Genomic DNA, 12,801 nt, shown 5'->3' on the forward strand with positions numbered 1-12,801 from the left:
CATAAGGCATCTCCTCCAGTGTTATGTTTTACAAGAAGTAATGTTTCCTGTACGTGTACAGTGTTTCCTTAAGAGAACAATCTGTTATCCGATGAGAGAAGGTGGAAGGCTTTCTCACATTCGTCGCACTCAAGAGGCACTTCTGCAGTGGAAGCTCTTCTGTATGTAATAAAGCAAGACTTCTGCATAAAAAATATCCCGTTTGTCACACTCATAAGGTCCTGATCCAGTAAGAACCCTCTGATCAAGAGCATGCACAGAGATTTAGCTAAAGAATTTCCCAAATTTCTTTCACTTGTAAGGACTTTTTTCTGTGTGAACTCTCTGATGTCGAAGGAGAGAAGAGCTTCGATGAAATGATTTTCCACATTCACTGCACTCATAAGGCCTTTCTCCAGTGTGAACTCTCCTGTGTTCAGTAAGACTGAACGTTTCAGCAAAGGATTTCCCACATTCACTGCACTCATAAGGCTTTCCTCGAGTATGAAGTCTCTGATGTTTAAAATGCGCAGATCTTCGAGTAAATGTTTTTCCACATTCACTGCATTCATAAGGCCTTTCTCCAGTGTGAACTCTCCTGTGTTCAAGGAGACTGAAGAAGAATTTCCCACATTCTCTGCACTCATAAGGTCTTTCTGCAGTATGAATTTTCTGATGTCGAAGGAGGGAAGAGCTCTGATGAAATGACTTTCCACATTCTCCACACTCATAAGGCCTTTCTCCAGTATGAACTCTCCGATGTCGAAGGAGGGAACAGCTTTGAGGAAATGATTTCCCACATTCACTGCACTCAAATGGTTTTTCTCCAGTGTGAACTCTCTGATGAACACGAAACCCAGAGCTGTCTAGAAATGATTTCCCACATTCATTACATTCATATGGCCTTTCTCCAGTGTGAACTCTCTGGTGTTCAGTGAGGTGGGACTTGCCCCTAAATAATTTCCTACACTCCCTACACTCATAAGGCCTTTCTCCAGTGTGGCTTCGCTGATGCTGAATGAGGTTGCCCTTTCGACTAAAAGATTTCCCACATTCTCCACACTCATAAGGTCTTTCTCCAGTGTGACCTCGCTGATGGTTCCTAAGGTGTCCCTTTCGACTAAAAGATTTCCCACATTCTCCACACTCATAAGGTCTTTCTCTAGTGTGAACTCGATGATGTTCAGTGAGGGTGCCCTTTTGATTAAAACATTTTCCACATTCTTCACACTCATAAGGTCTTTCACTAGTGTGACCTCGTTGATGTTGAATCAGATTGCCCTTCTGAGTAAAACATTTCCCACATTCTTCACACTCATAAGGTCTTTCTCCAGTGTGAACTCGTTGATGTTTAATGAGGGTACCATTTTGACTAAAAGATTTCCCACATTCTCCACACTCATAAGGTCTTTCTCCAGCATGAACTCGCTGATGCTGAACAAGGCTGCCCTTATGACTAAAAGATTTCCCACATTCTCCACATTCATAAGGTCTTTTCCTAGTGTGAACTCTCTGATGATTACTGAAGCCATCATATTTGATAAAGGATTTCCCACATTCGCAGCAATAACATTCTTCTCTAGGGAGAACTCTCTGCTGTTGAACAAGTATGTGTTTGGTGCCAGAATGTTTCATGCATTCTCCACAGCTGTAATGAGTATTTTCCCCCTGAAAGGGAGACTCACACTCAGGTTTGCTGTTTGACTTCTCCCCAGTGTGAGTGGCCTCCTGCTGCAGTAATCCTGAGCTGGGCAAAAAGTCCTTCCCACTCTGAATGAAGACAGATGACTCCTCTGACACATGGAACTTACACCTCTTCACAAACAACGCTTCTTCAACACTGCTTCTACAGGGTTTCTCTCCAAGGTACTGATTCTGGTGCTGATGGTTTGAACTATCATACAATTTATTCCCCCATGCCTCACACCTGTGCAGTTTCTGCTTGTGATGTGTCCCCTGATGATCTGCCAAGTGCAAAATGTCTCTCAAGATTGCACCACACATTTCACAAGAGTGGGCCTTCTTGGGAGACACACCTACCCTAGGAGTGTTGACCTGAGACACTCTTTGTATAGAAATGCTCTGCTTAGAAGGTGCCTCCTCATCTTCTGATCCACACCAATAACCTGAAAGCAAGAAAATGCTGATGAGTTCAAGTTAACTCTGGTGGGAAGGCACAGCCCACCCACAAGCATGTCTGACAAACCGAGGAATTACTCCATGGAAATATTTGCAGGAACAGAATGAATGTTGGCTTCATGTGGAAGATGAGGCTATCATTAACGGGCTATAAAGGTCACAGAATGTAGGCATCATGATATGAAGGGCATAAGCATACATGAACACAGAGAACTGAGCCAGGGTCTACAATTCTTTTTTTTTTTTTTTTTTCTCTCTCTCTCTTCTTGAGAGACAGGGTCTCACTCTGTGATCCAGCATGGAGTGCAATGGGATAATCTCTGTCTCCTGGGCTCAAGTGATCCTCCCACCTCAGCCTCCACAGTAGCTGGGACCACAGGCACATGCCAATATGCCCAGCTACTTTTTATAGAGGTGTGGTTTCGCCTTGTTGCCCAGGCTGGTCTCAAACTCCCGGGTTCAAGAAATCCGTCCACATCGGCCTCCCAAAGTGCTAGGATTATAGGTGTAAGCCAATGTGCCTGGTGTATAACTCTTTCCTTTGCAAACCACTTGTCTGCAGGAAATTATCTGATGACATGTTAATGCTACACAGAAGGCTATGTCCAGGCCTAAGAAAATGATTACAACAGCTCTTGCTCAGAACAGTTTAACAATTTGTATACACTTGCTAATACACAATGTGTATGCCAGTATCGGACAGCACTCTGGAAGGAAACATGAGAAAATAAACGGTTGAGATGTGGAGTCCAGAGACTTGAAGATTCGTTGGGGGATGGATATCAGAGTACAAGTGACAAGGTGTACAACTGACAAATTCAAGGCTCTCAAGAATGGAGAAGACAGAAATAGTAAGTGCCTACTGGCCACAAAAATACTAGTCAAATAGAATAGCTTTCTGATATGATTTGAATAAAATCTCAAACTCATGCCCTCCCACCAGGTGCCACTCCTCAGCGACAGGTTCTCTCTCAGCACATCAGGCTGAGTATGGATTCAGTTGCCTCTTCTGGAGCACTGAGGACTCTCCATCCCACCACCAAGACGATTAAGTACATGGAACCTGGATGACGTAAGTACTAAGGCAAAGATAGGGCAGAACTGGGGCAACTAGCCTCTGTGGCAGCAAATACTGATAAGCCAGGAAGGCCATTTGCACCTGATTAAACTGAAATGCTGGCTGGTCACAAAGGCCACATCACTGGACTCCCTATCCTCTTCCTCTTGCCAATATGTGCTGGGTACTTTTCAGCAACAGTGGCTCAAAACATGACAACACACAGGAAAGGAAATTAATTACTGAAAACAGAATTTCTAAGGAGGGTCTTGCCTTTGGTCTATGTAGGCAGTGACAATATGAGTGATGGCAATTCCTGCCACAGGCAGGCATCAAGTAATGTCAGCCAAAGGAAGGAAGTAGAACCTGAACACACAGGAGTCTCAGATCTGGACCAAGTCAAACAGCGAGGGGACAAGCAAGGTGAAATGCATTAGATTGATTACAAGACACCTGACTCTGACTCCTTCCCTGAGAGTCTGCAGCAAAGCAGGTATTGGGACTGCTCAAGGAGAGAAGGTAGTACACAAACCTCAGACCTACAAACCACAAAACCTACCCAGAGAAGTAGAGAAGGAAGCTGTGCCCAGGGTCCCAACATGATAAAAACAGTCTTGCCAATGGGAAAAAATGGGAAGGGCAGAGACTTATTCAAGAAATAGGGGAAGGTGTGAGGAACTTACCCAGGGAGGATATAAGTACCCAGTTCTCCAGCATCACATCATGGTAAAGGCATCTCTGAACCTCACTAAGGAGACTCCATTCTTCCTGGGAAAAGTTCACAGCCACGTCTTCAAATGCCACAGTGCCCTGCTATGATAGTAACAGGTGAAACCACAAACAGTTCCTATGCTGAGGTACCACAATCCACCTCTCCCACATCCCCACCCCCTTGCCCATCCTCCTCCCAAGATCCTCAGCACAGAGGAGAGACTAGTCCACTGGTGCCTTTGTCTCTTTGTGAGCCCACGGGTCACTCAGTATAGCCATCAGCAATTAATAAGTAGGGGGATAATAGGGATCTATGCTGCACTTTTTTTTTTTTTTGAGACGGAGTCTTGCTCTGTCACCCAGGCTGGAGTGCAGTGGCATGACCTCGGCTCACTGCAACCTCTGCCTCCTGGGTTCAAGTAATTCTCTGCCTCAGTCTCCCGAGTAGCTGGGATTACAGGCACCCACCACCACTTCTGGCTCATTTTTGTATTTTTAGTAGAGACAGGATTTCACCATCTTGGCCAGGCTGGTCTTGAACTTCTGACCTCATGATCCACCGCTTCGGCCTCCCAAAGTGCTGGGATTATAGGCGTGCACCACGGCACCTGGCTATGCTGTGCTCTTAACATAAAAGGGTCCACCCCCTCCTGACAGCCAATGCCTCTGGTATATCCAAGCTCACATAAAGCCCAATGCAGTTGCCTGGGTCCATTAGACACACTCCCCTCTCTAAATACACATCCTTCTTTTTTTTCTGAGACAGATTCTCACTCTTTTTTTTTTTTTTTTTGAGACGGAGTCTTGCTCTGCCACCCAGGCTGGAGTGCAGTGGCCAGATATCAGCTCACTGCAAGCTCCGCCTCCCGGGTTCACGCCATTCTCCTGTCTCAGCCTCCCGAGTAGCTGGGACTACAGGCGCCCGCCTCGTCGCCCGGCTAGTTTTTTGTATTTTTTAGTAGAGACGGGGTTTCACCGTATTAGCCAGGATGGTCTCGATCTCCTGACCTCGTGATCCGCCCGTCTCGGCCTCCCAAAGCGCTGGGATTACAGGCTTGAGCCACCGCGCCCGGCCGACAGATTCTCACTCTTGTTGCCCAGGCTGGAGTGCAGTGGTGCGATCTCAGCTCACTGCACCCTCCACCTCCCAGGTTCAAGCGATTCTCCTTCCTCAGCCTCCCAAGTAACTGGGATTACAACACCTGCCACCACACCTGGCTAATTTTTGTATTTTTAGCAGAAATGGGGTTTCACCATGTTGGCTAGGCTGGTCTCTAACTCCTGATCTCAGGTGATCTACCCGCCTTGGCCTCCCAAAGTGCTGGTATTATAGGAATGAGCCACCACACCCAGCCTTACACACCATTCTTTAGACAGCACAGGCACATGCCATGGCCACCCCAATGAGACATCCCCCAACCATCAGCCTCTTTTGAGCCTTAACACAAATTACAGTTTTGGTTTCTTTTAGTTAGGTTCTCCTCTGGTCGCCCAAGCTGGAGGGGAGTAGTGTGATCATGGCTCGCGGAAACTTCAAACCCCTTTTCCCAGGCCTCAGCCTTCTGTGGAGATGGGATCTTAACATGTGCAACATCAACCACTTTCTTTTAAGATCTGGGGTCTTGCTAACTTGCCCAGGCTGATCTCAAACTCCTGGCATCAAGCAATTCTCCCACCTCAGCCTCCCAAAGTGCTGGGATTACAGCATGAGCCTTGAAGCCTGGTCAACAACTTAAAGTATTTTAATCCCCTTCTTTTCCTTCTACTGCTCTGAGTGGGATTCTCCCCTTAGGGTTATAGTGTTGGGGAAACAACTGACACCTGAGAGTACAGATGCCATTAACAGCAATTTCAAAATCAAATAACTCACAGCCTGGCAGACAGGACCACATGGGGGTTGCACTGTGGACAACAGAGGGAAACCAGGGACTGTGTTATGCGCACTTTGTAGGATGGAAAGGGTGTGATAGCCCCTGATTTCTCAAGAGGGTTCCACTGACTTGCTTAAATAATTCTGAGTAGAAATGGAATTGAAACTCAGAACAAAGTATAATAATCAGAAACTGTGCCTGATCCCTTAATGAAAAGGGTTGTTAGGCCAGGATACATTATCCAATAGAACAGAGTGGGAAGGGGGTTTGCGCTCAGGCCATTTGAGGTCATACAGTATCACCACACATCAAGGTGGCCCATCACATTGGGCTTTCATTTTTGGCCTCATGCCACAATGTGGCTGACAGAATTCAGCGTATGCTTGGCAAATTCAAACAGGATCCAATATTACCACAGAATTCTCATGGTTCCCAATAGCAATGCAGTTCCCAAGTCATTCTGTGAAAGCCTTCTTGCATGGCTCCACACCCCCACAGAACCAGGTGTGGCTTCAGATATCCATGGCCGTATTCCAGGACATCACAAACTAGAGAACATGTGAATGGAGAATAAGGCCAGTGAAGGAATGGAACACCTTCCAGTTCCCTCTGTAGGTTTTTTTTTGTTTTGTTTTGTTTTTTTGCCAGAGTTTCATCTTGTTGCCCAGGCTGGAGTGCAACGGCTCACCGCAACCTCTGCCTCCCGAGTTCAAGCAATTCTCCTGCCTCTGTCTCCGAGTAGCTGGGATTACAGGCATGCGCCACCATGTCCGGCTAATTTTGTATTTTTGTTAGAGATGGGGTTTCTCCATGTTGGTCAGGTTGGTCTCAAACTCCCGACCTCAGGTGACCCGCCCGCCTGGGCCTCCCAAAGTGCTGGGATTACAGGCGTGAGCCACCTCGCCCGGCCCCCTCAGTGGGTTCTTTAAGTGCTTCTGCAGCCAGGAGTGTCTGAGGGGAAGGCAGACGTTACAATGGGGATCTGATAAGCTGAGGTCTCCTTGAACCTGTTCTTATCGCTGGAGCCAGGTGACCTCGGAGTGGCTGTCCGACCTGCGTGTCTCAGTGCAAAATGTCATCTCTACCACCTATGTGATCTATCAACAAAGGAGTCAACCTCCCAGAACCCCAAGGTCCTCATTCCCTCTACTATGTTCTTCCTTTGACCTTTGGGAAACATTAAAAGCCTGGACTTGGATCGCATCCCTCCTTTCTTCGAAACTCTCCATGGCTTCTAGCGTCTTCACAGTGAATACACAGCCCCCAGCCTGCTCTTCCAAGAGAAGCTTCGCCTCACACATTGTTCCCTACGGGCGCCTGTGAACCCCCGGTTCCATCCTCCCGGGTCCGTCCAACTCCAGGCCATTGCCCGCGCCGGCCCCTGTGCCTGTCGCTCTACCCACCGCTTCCCATAGGTGTCAGAAACAGGGACCTCTCCCGCGAACGCCTCAGTATCCCGACGCCGGGTCCGGGCTGCAGACCTGTGAACAGTCGCCGCTCGCTCGCTGCTTTAGGACTCGGGTTAGGATGAGGTGACCTGAGGACAGGGAAGGCACAATTACCTGAGCCGGGAGCCTCAGTGCGGCCGCCGCCATCCGAGTACGTGGGGAAAGCACGGCCGGGAGAGGCGGGCGCCGTTACGGGGCCTACGATCCGCCTCTGTGCAGCGAGAAGGACTCTTCTCCAACTTCTGGGTTCAGACACCGCGGTTCGGACCCACAGCTCCAGCGCCTCTCACCTCACAAACCACACACACACCCAACATGAACCAAAATGGCCGCTACCAGTGAACGCTGAGAATCCCACCACTACGTTACGTGCGCACACAGAAACGCCTTTATTCTGAGCCCTTACTGGTTCTGTAGCGCTGTCATTCAATGTAGAGCTTACTGGGTAATGTAGTTCCCCAGGTTCCAAGGTAGTAAAGCTGCCGCTTCCCAAAGGCGCTTCTGCAGAAGTCCCAGCTCCACCTCAGGGGGCTCATTAAAGCGCGCATCCTTTTAGGGCAGAGGATGGTCTCGCCCCTCCTTAGAGGCTATATTGAGATTCCTGGGGAATCCCTGTTTGTAACTGACCACCCAAGTGTTTGCAAAAATATTAATTCACATTTTTGGAAATTTAAGCTCCCAGGCGCTAAAAATATTGTGAATGCTCCCAAAGGCTACAAATCCAAATTCGTGTATCACTTTATACAATCGTTTAGACACAAAATGCCTGCACTGGAAGTAGAGACTGATAAATATTACTGTGTTATAATTCACATGAATGTACTCCTGTTACCGGATGGAAAGTCTTGACTGTGAATTGTCCAGGTTGTTGGTGCAGTGAACAAAGAAGTGAACAAAACGCACAAAAAAAGCAACGAAAGAACGAACCAATGAAAGCGATTTATTGAGGTGAAAGTACACTCCACAGAAGTGGAATGCAGGTGTGTGAACAGGCGACCAAGGGGCTCAAGAACCCCGATTACAATGTTTTTTAGGGTTTTATTAGGTTGCTGCAAAAGTAATTGCGGTTTTTGCCATTAATAATAAGCTAGAATTTTATAGTACCCCAAGAGCTCTTTAAAGGCCTCCAAGTCTATGAAGGATTGGTGCACAACCAATCAGGCTGAAGTGGAGACTTCTGTCTTGTTATCACAGGAGTGAGGATATGGCCTGTGTGCTGCCTCATCTTGCCTAGAACTAGCTGCACCTGCTGTTCTTTCGCTTATGGCTTCATCCTTGGTTCCCCTAATTCCCTATTCTCCCGCCTCACTCTGAGGCATTAGAGTTGGTTTTTCAGTCTGCCAGGAACAAGATAACTAATCCAGATAGGACCATGCCCAGGAAGACAGAGGAGAGGCTAAAGCAAGAGTACAAAGGTGAATCAGTTGTTCCCATGGAAAAACAACTCTCCCGCTTATATAGTCAATTATTGTGTCCAATTCATTAAGCAAAACATTATTCATGTAATGTCCCTTACTTGGTATTCTAACTTATATTTTCTTTTTTTTTTTTTTTTTTTTTTTTTTGAGGCGGAGTCTCGCTCTGTCGCCCGGTCTGGAGTGCAGTGGCCCGATCTCAGCTCACTGCAAGCTCCGCCTCCCGGGTTTGAGCCATTCTCCCGCCTCAGCCTCCCGAGTAGCTGGGACTACAGGCGCCCGCCACCTCGCCCGGCTAGTTTTTGCATTTTTAGTAGAGACGGGGTTTCACTGTGTTAGCCAGGATGGTCTCGATCTCCTGACCTCGTGATCCGCCGTCTCGGCCTCCCAAAGTGCTGGGATTACAGGCTTGAGCCACCGCGCCCGGCATCTAACTTATATTTTCAACCCATTTTAGGAACTTGAAGTCAGTCTCAGGTAAAGAACAATGAGAGAAATCCCAGGCGGTGATGATCTCCACCTGGAGACATTGGGCGTATGTTGAATTATCGAGCTTGTATCTTTCCTGGGAAGTGATTATCATTTGTTTCTCTTGTGACAGCGGGGAGTGTTCTGCATGAGGAATATGACACCAGAAAGAGGAGAAATGCCAGTTACAGAAACTTATTACCAACGACTATCTAATAAATATGATGACAGAAATAGCTCTATTGAAATATTAGTGGATGGTGACAAAAATTTACGCTTCACAGTTTTCTTTTTTTTCTTTTTTTTTTTTGAGACAAAGTGTCGTTCTGTCCCAGGCTGGAGTGCAGTGGCGCCATGTTGGTTCACTGCAACCTCCGCCTTCTGGGTTCAAGCGATTCTCCTGCCTCAGCTTCCGGAGTAGCTGGGATTACAGGCACAACGCCACTGTGCCCAGCTAATTTATTTATTTATTTATTTATTTATGAGACAGAGTTTTGTTCTTGTTGCCCAGGCTAGAGTGCAGTGGCACAATCTCGGCTCACTGCAGCCTCCACCTCCTGGGTTCAAGCGATTATCTTGCCTCAGCCTCCCAAGTAGCTGGGATAACAGACGCCTGCCACCACGCCCAGCTAATTTTTGTATTTTTAGTAGAGACAAGGTTTCAACATGTTGGCCAGGCTGGTCTCAAACTCCTGATCTCTGATCTCCCTTCCTCGGCCTCCCAAACTGCTGACATTACAGGTGTAAGTTACCACTCCCAGCTGACTTTACAGGTTTTTTTTTTTTTATGGAGTTTCTCTCGTTGCCCAGGCTGGAGTACAATGGCGCAGTTTCGGCTCACTGCCACCTCCTTCTCCTCCTGGGTCAAGCAATTCATTCTCCTGCCTCAGCCTCCCAAATAGCTGGGATTACAGGCGCCTGCCACCACACCCGGCTAATTTTTGTATTTTTAGTAGAGCCAAGGTTTCACCATTTTGGCCAGGCTGGTCACAAACTCTTCACCTCAGGTGATCCACCAGAGGCGGCATCCCAAAGTGCTGGGACTACAGGCGTGAGCCACCTCACCTGGCCCAGAAGTTTTAACAGTGATGTCTAAGAAGACATGGAATTAAGGTCAGCATGTGATTAAAAATGGTCCCCTTGTTGGTTTTGTCATTATAATGAGATTCTTTTTCTTTATTAAAAACATTGAACAATACCAAGGTGGAGAAAAAGTGTGCCTGTTCACCCACCTACTTGGGAGGCTTAGAGGGAGAATCACTTTAGCACAGGAGTTTGAGGCCAGTCTGGGCAGCAGAGCAAGACCCTGTCTCTAAATAAATAATTTAATGAATAAGTAAAAACAGAAGGTGAAATTTGCAGTATAGTATTATCCTCATAGAATTGTGTCTCCCTTTGCTCATTATTCAGTGTGTGTCAATTATATTATAGGTTTTTCATCTTATAGGAAAAAAGTCATAGATTCTACACATATCTGTACTTTGCTTTTCTCGCTTAGCAATATGGTTTGAACAATGAAAAGCTTCTTTTTCACTTCACATTTGAAATCTGCTTATCTCCACATTCTATTTTTTTTTTCCTTTTTTGAGACAGCGTCTCACTCTGTTGTCGAGGCTGAAGTGCAATGGCACGATCAAGGCTCACTGCAGTCTCAACCTCTCAGGCTCAAGTGATCCTCCCATCTCAGCCTTCTGGAGTAATTGGGACTATAGGCGTGCACCACTACACCCGGCTAATTTTTGTATTTTCTGTCGAGATGCGGTTTTGCCATGTTGCCCAGGCTGGTATCAAACTCCTGAGTTCAAGCAATCCTCCCATCTCGGCCTCCCTAAATGCTGGCATTATAGGATTCAGCCACTACACCTGGCCTATTCATCTTTTTCTGATGTAGAACCCACTCAGTGACAGTATAAGAAAACTGTCAAGAATCAAGAAAGAGGCCAGATGCAGTGGCCATGCCTGTAATCCCAGCACTTTGGGAGCCCAAGGTGGTCACATCACTTGAGGTCAGGAGTTTGAGGCCAGCCTAACCAACATGGCAAAAACCCATCTCTACTAAAAATACAAAAATTAGCTGGGTGTGGTGGCGCACACCTGTAATCTGAGCTACTCAGGAGGCTGAGGCAGGAGAATTGCTTGAACCCGGGAGGCAGAAGTTGCAGAGAGCTGAAATCGTGCCACTGCAGCATGGACAACACAGCAACTCCGTCTCAAAATAAATAAATAAATAAATAAATAAATAAAGCCAGAATACAATACACAAGCAACCGAAATATTTCAACAGCAAAGAAACCCTCAAACAATCCAATTTAAAAATGTCAAACGACTTGAATAGGCATTTTTCTTTTCTTTTCTTTTTTTTTCTTTTTGTTGAGACGGAGTCTCGCTCTGTCGCCCAGGCTGGAGTGCAGTGGCCGGATCTCAGCTCACTGCAAGCTCCGCCTCCCGGGTTTACACCATTCTCCTGCCTCAGCCTCCCGAGTAGCTGGGACTACAGGCGCCCGCCACCTCGCACGGCTAGTTTTTTTTTGTATTTTTAGTAGAGACGGGGTTTCACCGTGTTAGCCAGGATGGTCTCGATCTCCTGACCTCGTGATCCACCCGTCTCAGCCTCCCAAAGTGCTGGGATTACAGGCTTGAGCCACTGCGCCCGGCAAATAGGCATTTTTCAAAGGACAACATACAAATGGTCAACAAATATATTAAAACACACTCATCACTATCTGGGAAATGCAAATCAAAACCACAATGAGGTATCACCTCTCCCCGTTTAGGATAATTATCATCAAAAAGACAAAAACAGATGCTGGCAAGGATGCAGAGAAAAGAGAACTCATGGTCGGGGGCGGTGGCTCACACCTGTAATCCCAGCACTTTGGGAGGCTGAGCTGGGTGGATCACGAGATCAGGAGTTCAAGACCAGCCTGACCAAATGGTGAAATTCCGTCTCTTCTAAAAATACAAAAATTAGCTGCGCGTGGTGGCACACGGCTGTAATCCCAGTTACTCAGGAGGCTGAGGCAGGAGAATCGCTTGAACCCGGGAGGCAGAGGTTGCAGTGAACCGAGAGCACGCCACTGCACTCCAGCCTGGACAACAGAGTGAGACTCCGTCTCAAAAAACAAAAGAACACACAAAAAAAACTACAAATACAACTACCATATCATCCAGCAATCCCTCTACTGGGACTTTATCCAAAGGAAAGAAAATCATCACATTGGAGACACATCGACACCCTGTTTACTGCAGCACTATTCACAATAGCCAAAATATGGAATCAACCTAGATGTCCAACAACAGATAAATGGATAAAGAAAATGTGGTTTATACACACAAAGGAATACTATTCAAAGAGCAGAATGAAATCCTATCACCTCAGGCAACATGGATGGAAATGGAGGACACTATTTAAGAGAAATAAGCCAGGAACATAAACATGCACATTCCCACTCGTATGTGGAAGCTTTAAAAAAAAAAAGCTGGGTGCGGTGGCTCACGCCTGTAATCCCAGCACTTTGGGAGATCGAGGCGAGTAGATCACCTGAGGTCGGGAGTTCAAGACCAGCCTGACCAACATGGAGAAACCACGTCTCTACTAAAAATACAAAATTAGCCGGGGTGGTGGCACAAGCCTGTAATCCCAGCTACTCGGGAGGCTGAGGCAGGAGAATCGTTTGAACCCGGGAGGCAGAGGTTGCGGTGAGCCGAGATCG

At 46.9% G+C, this 12,801-nt stretch overlaps 1 protein-coding gene across 1 annotated transcript; it reads right to left on the reverse strand.

Annotated features, from left to right (window-relative positions):
* Positions 1-291: 291 nt before the first annotated feature.
* On the reverse strand, positions 292-7,397 carry ZNF418 (zinc finger protein 418). The gene is made up of 3 exons (XM_030942361.1): positions 7,320-7,397; positions 3,859-3,988; positions 292-2,105 (listed from the first exon to the last, which is right to left on the reverse strand). Exons 1-3 carry the CDS (start codon positions 7,350-7,352, stop codon positions 292-294), a joined length of 1,977 nt encoding a protein of 658 aa, XP_030798221.1. The 5' UTR covers positions 7,353-7,397.
* Positions 7,398-12,801: the final 5,404 nt, after the last annotated feature.

The sequence above is a fragment of the Rhinopithecus roxellana genome, chromosome 12 (assembly GCF_007565055.1).
Source record: "Rhinopithecus roxellana isolate Shanxi Qingling chromosome 12, ASM756505v1, whole genome shotgun sequence".
Classification (NCBI taxonomy): Eukaryota; Metazoa; Chordata; class Mammalia; order Primates; family Cercopithecidae; genus Rhinopithecus; species Rhinopithecus roxellana.

Excerpts from the sequence above, each read along its gene's own strand:
- ZNF418 (XM_030942361.1), bottom strand. The coding sequence starts at position 7,352 with ATGGCGGCGGCCGCACTGAGGCTCCCGGCTCAG. Across the intron at positions 3,989-7,319 it reads CACTGAGGCTCCCGGCTCAG|CAGGGCACTGTGGCATTTGA; the intron begins GTAATTGTGCCT and ends TTACTATCATAG. Across the intron at positions 2,106-3,858 it reads GGTACTTATATCCTCCCTGG|GTTATTGGTGTGGATCAGAA; the intron begins GTAAGTTCCTCA and ends TCTTGCTTTCAG.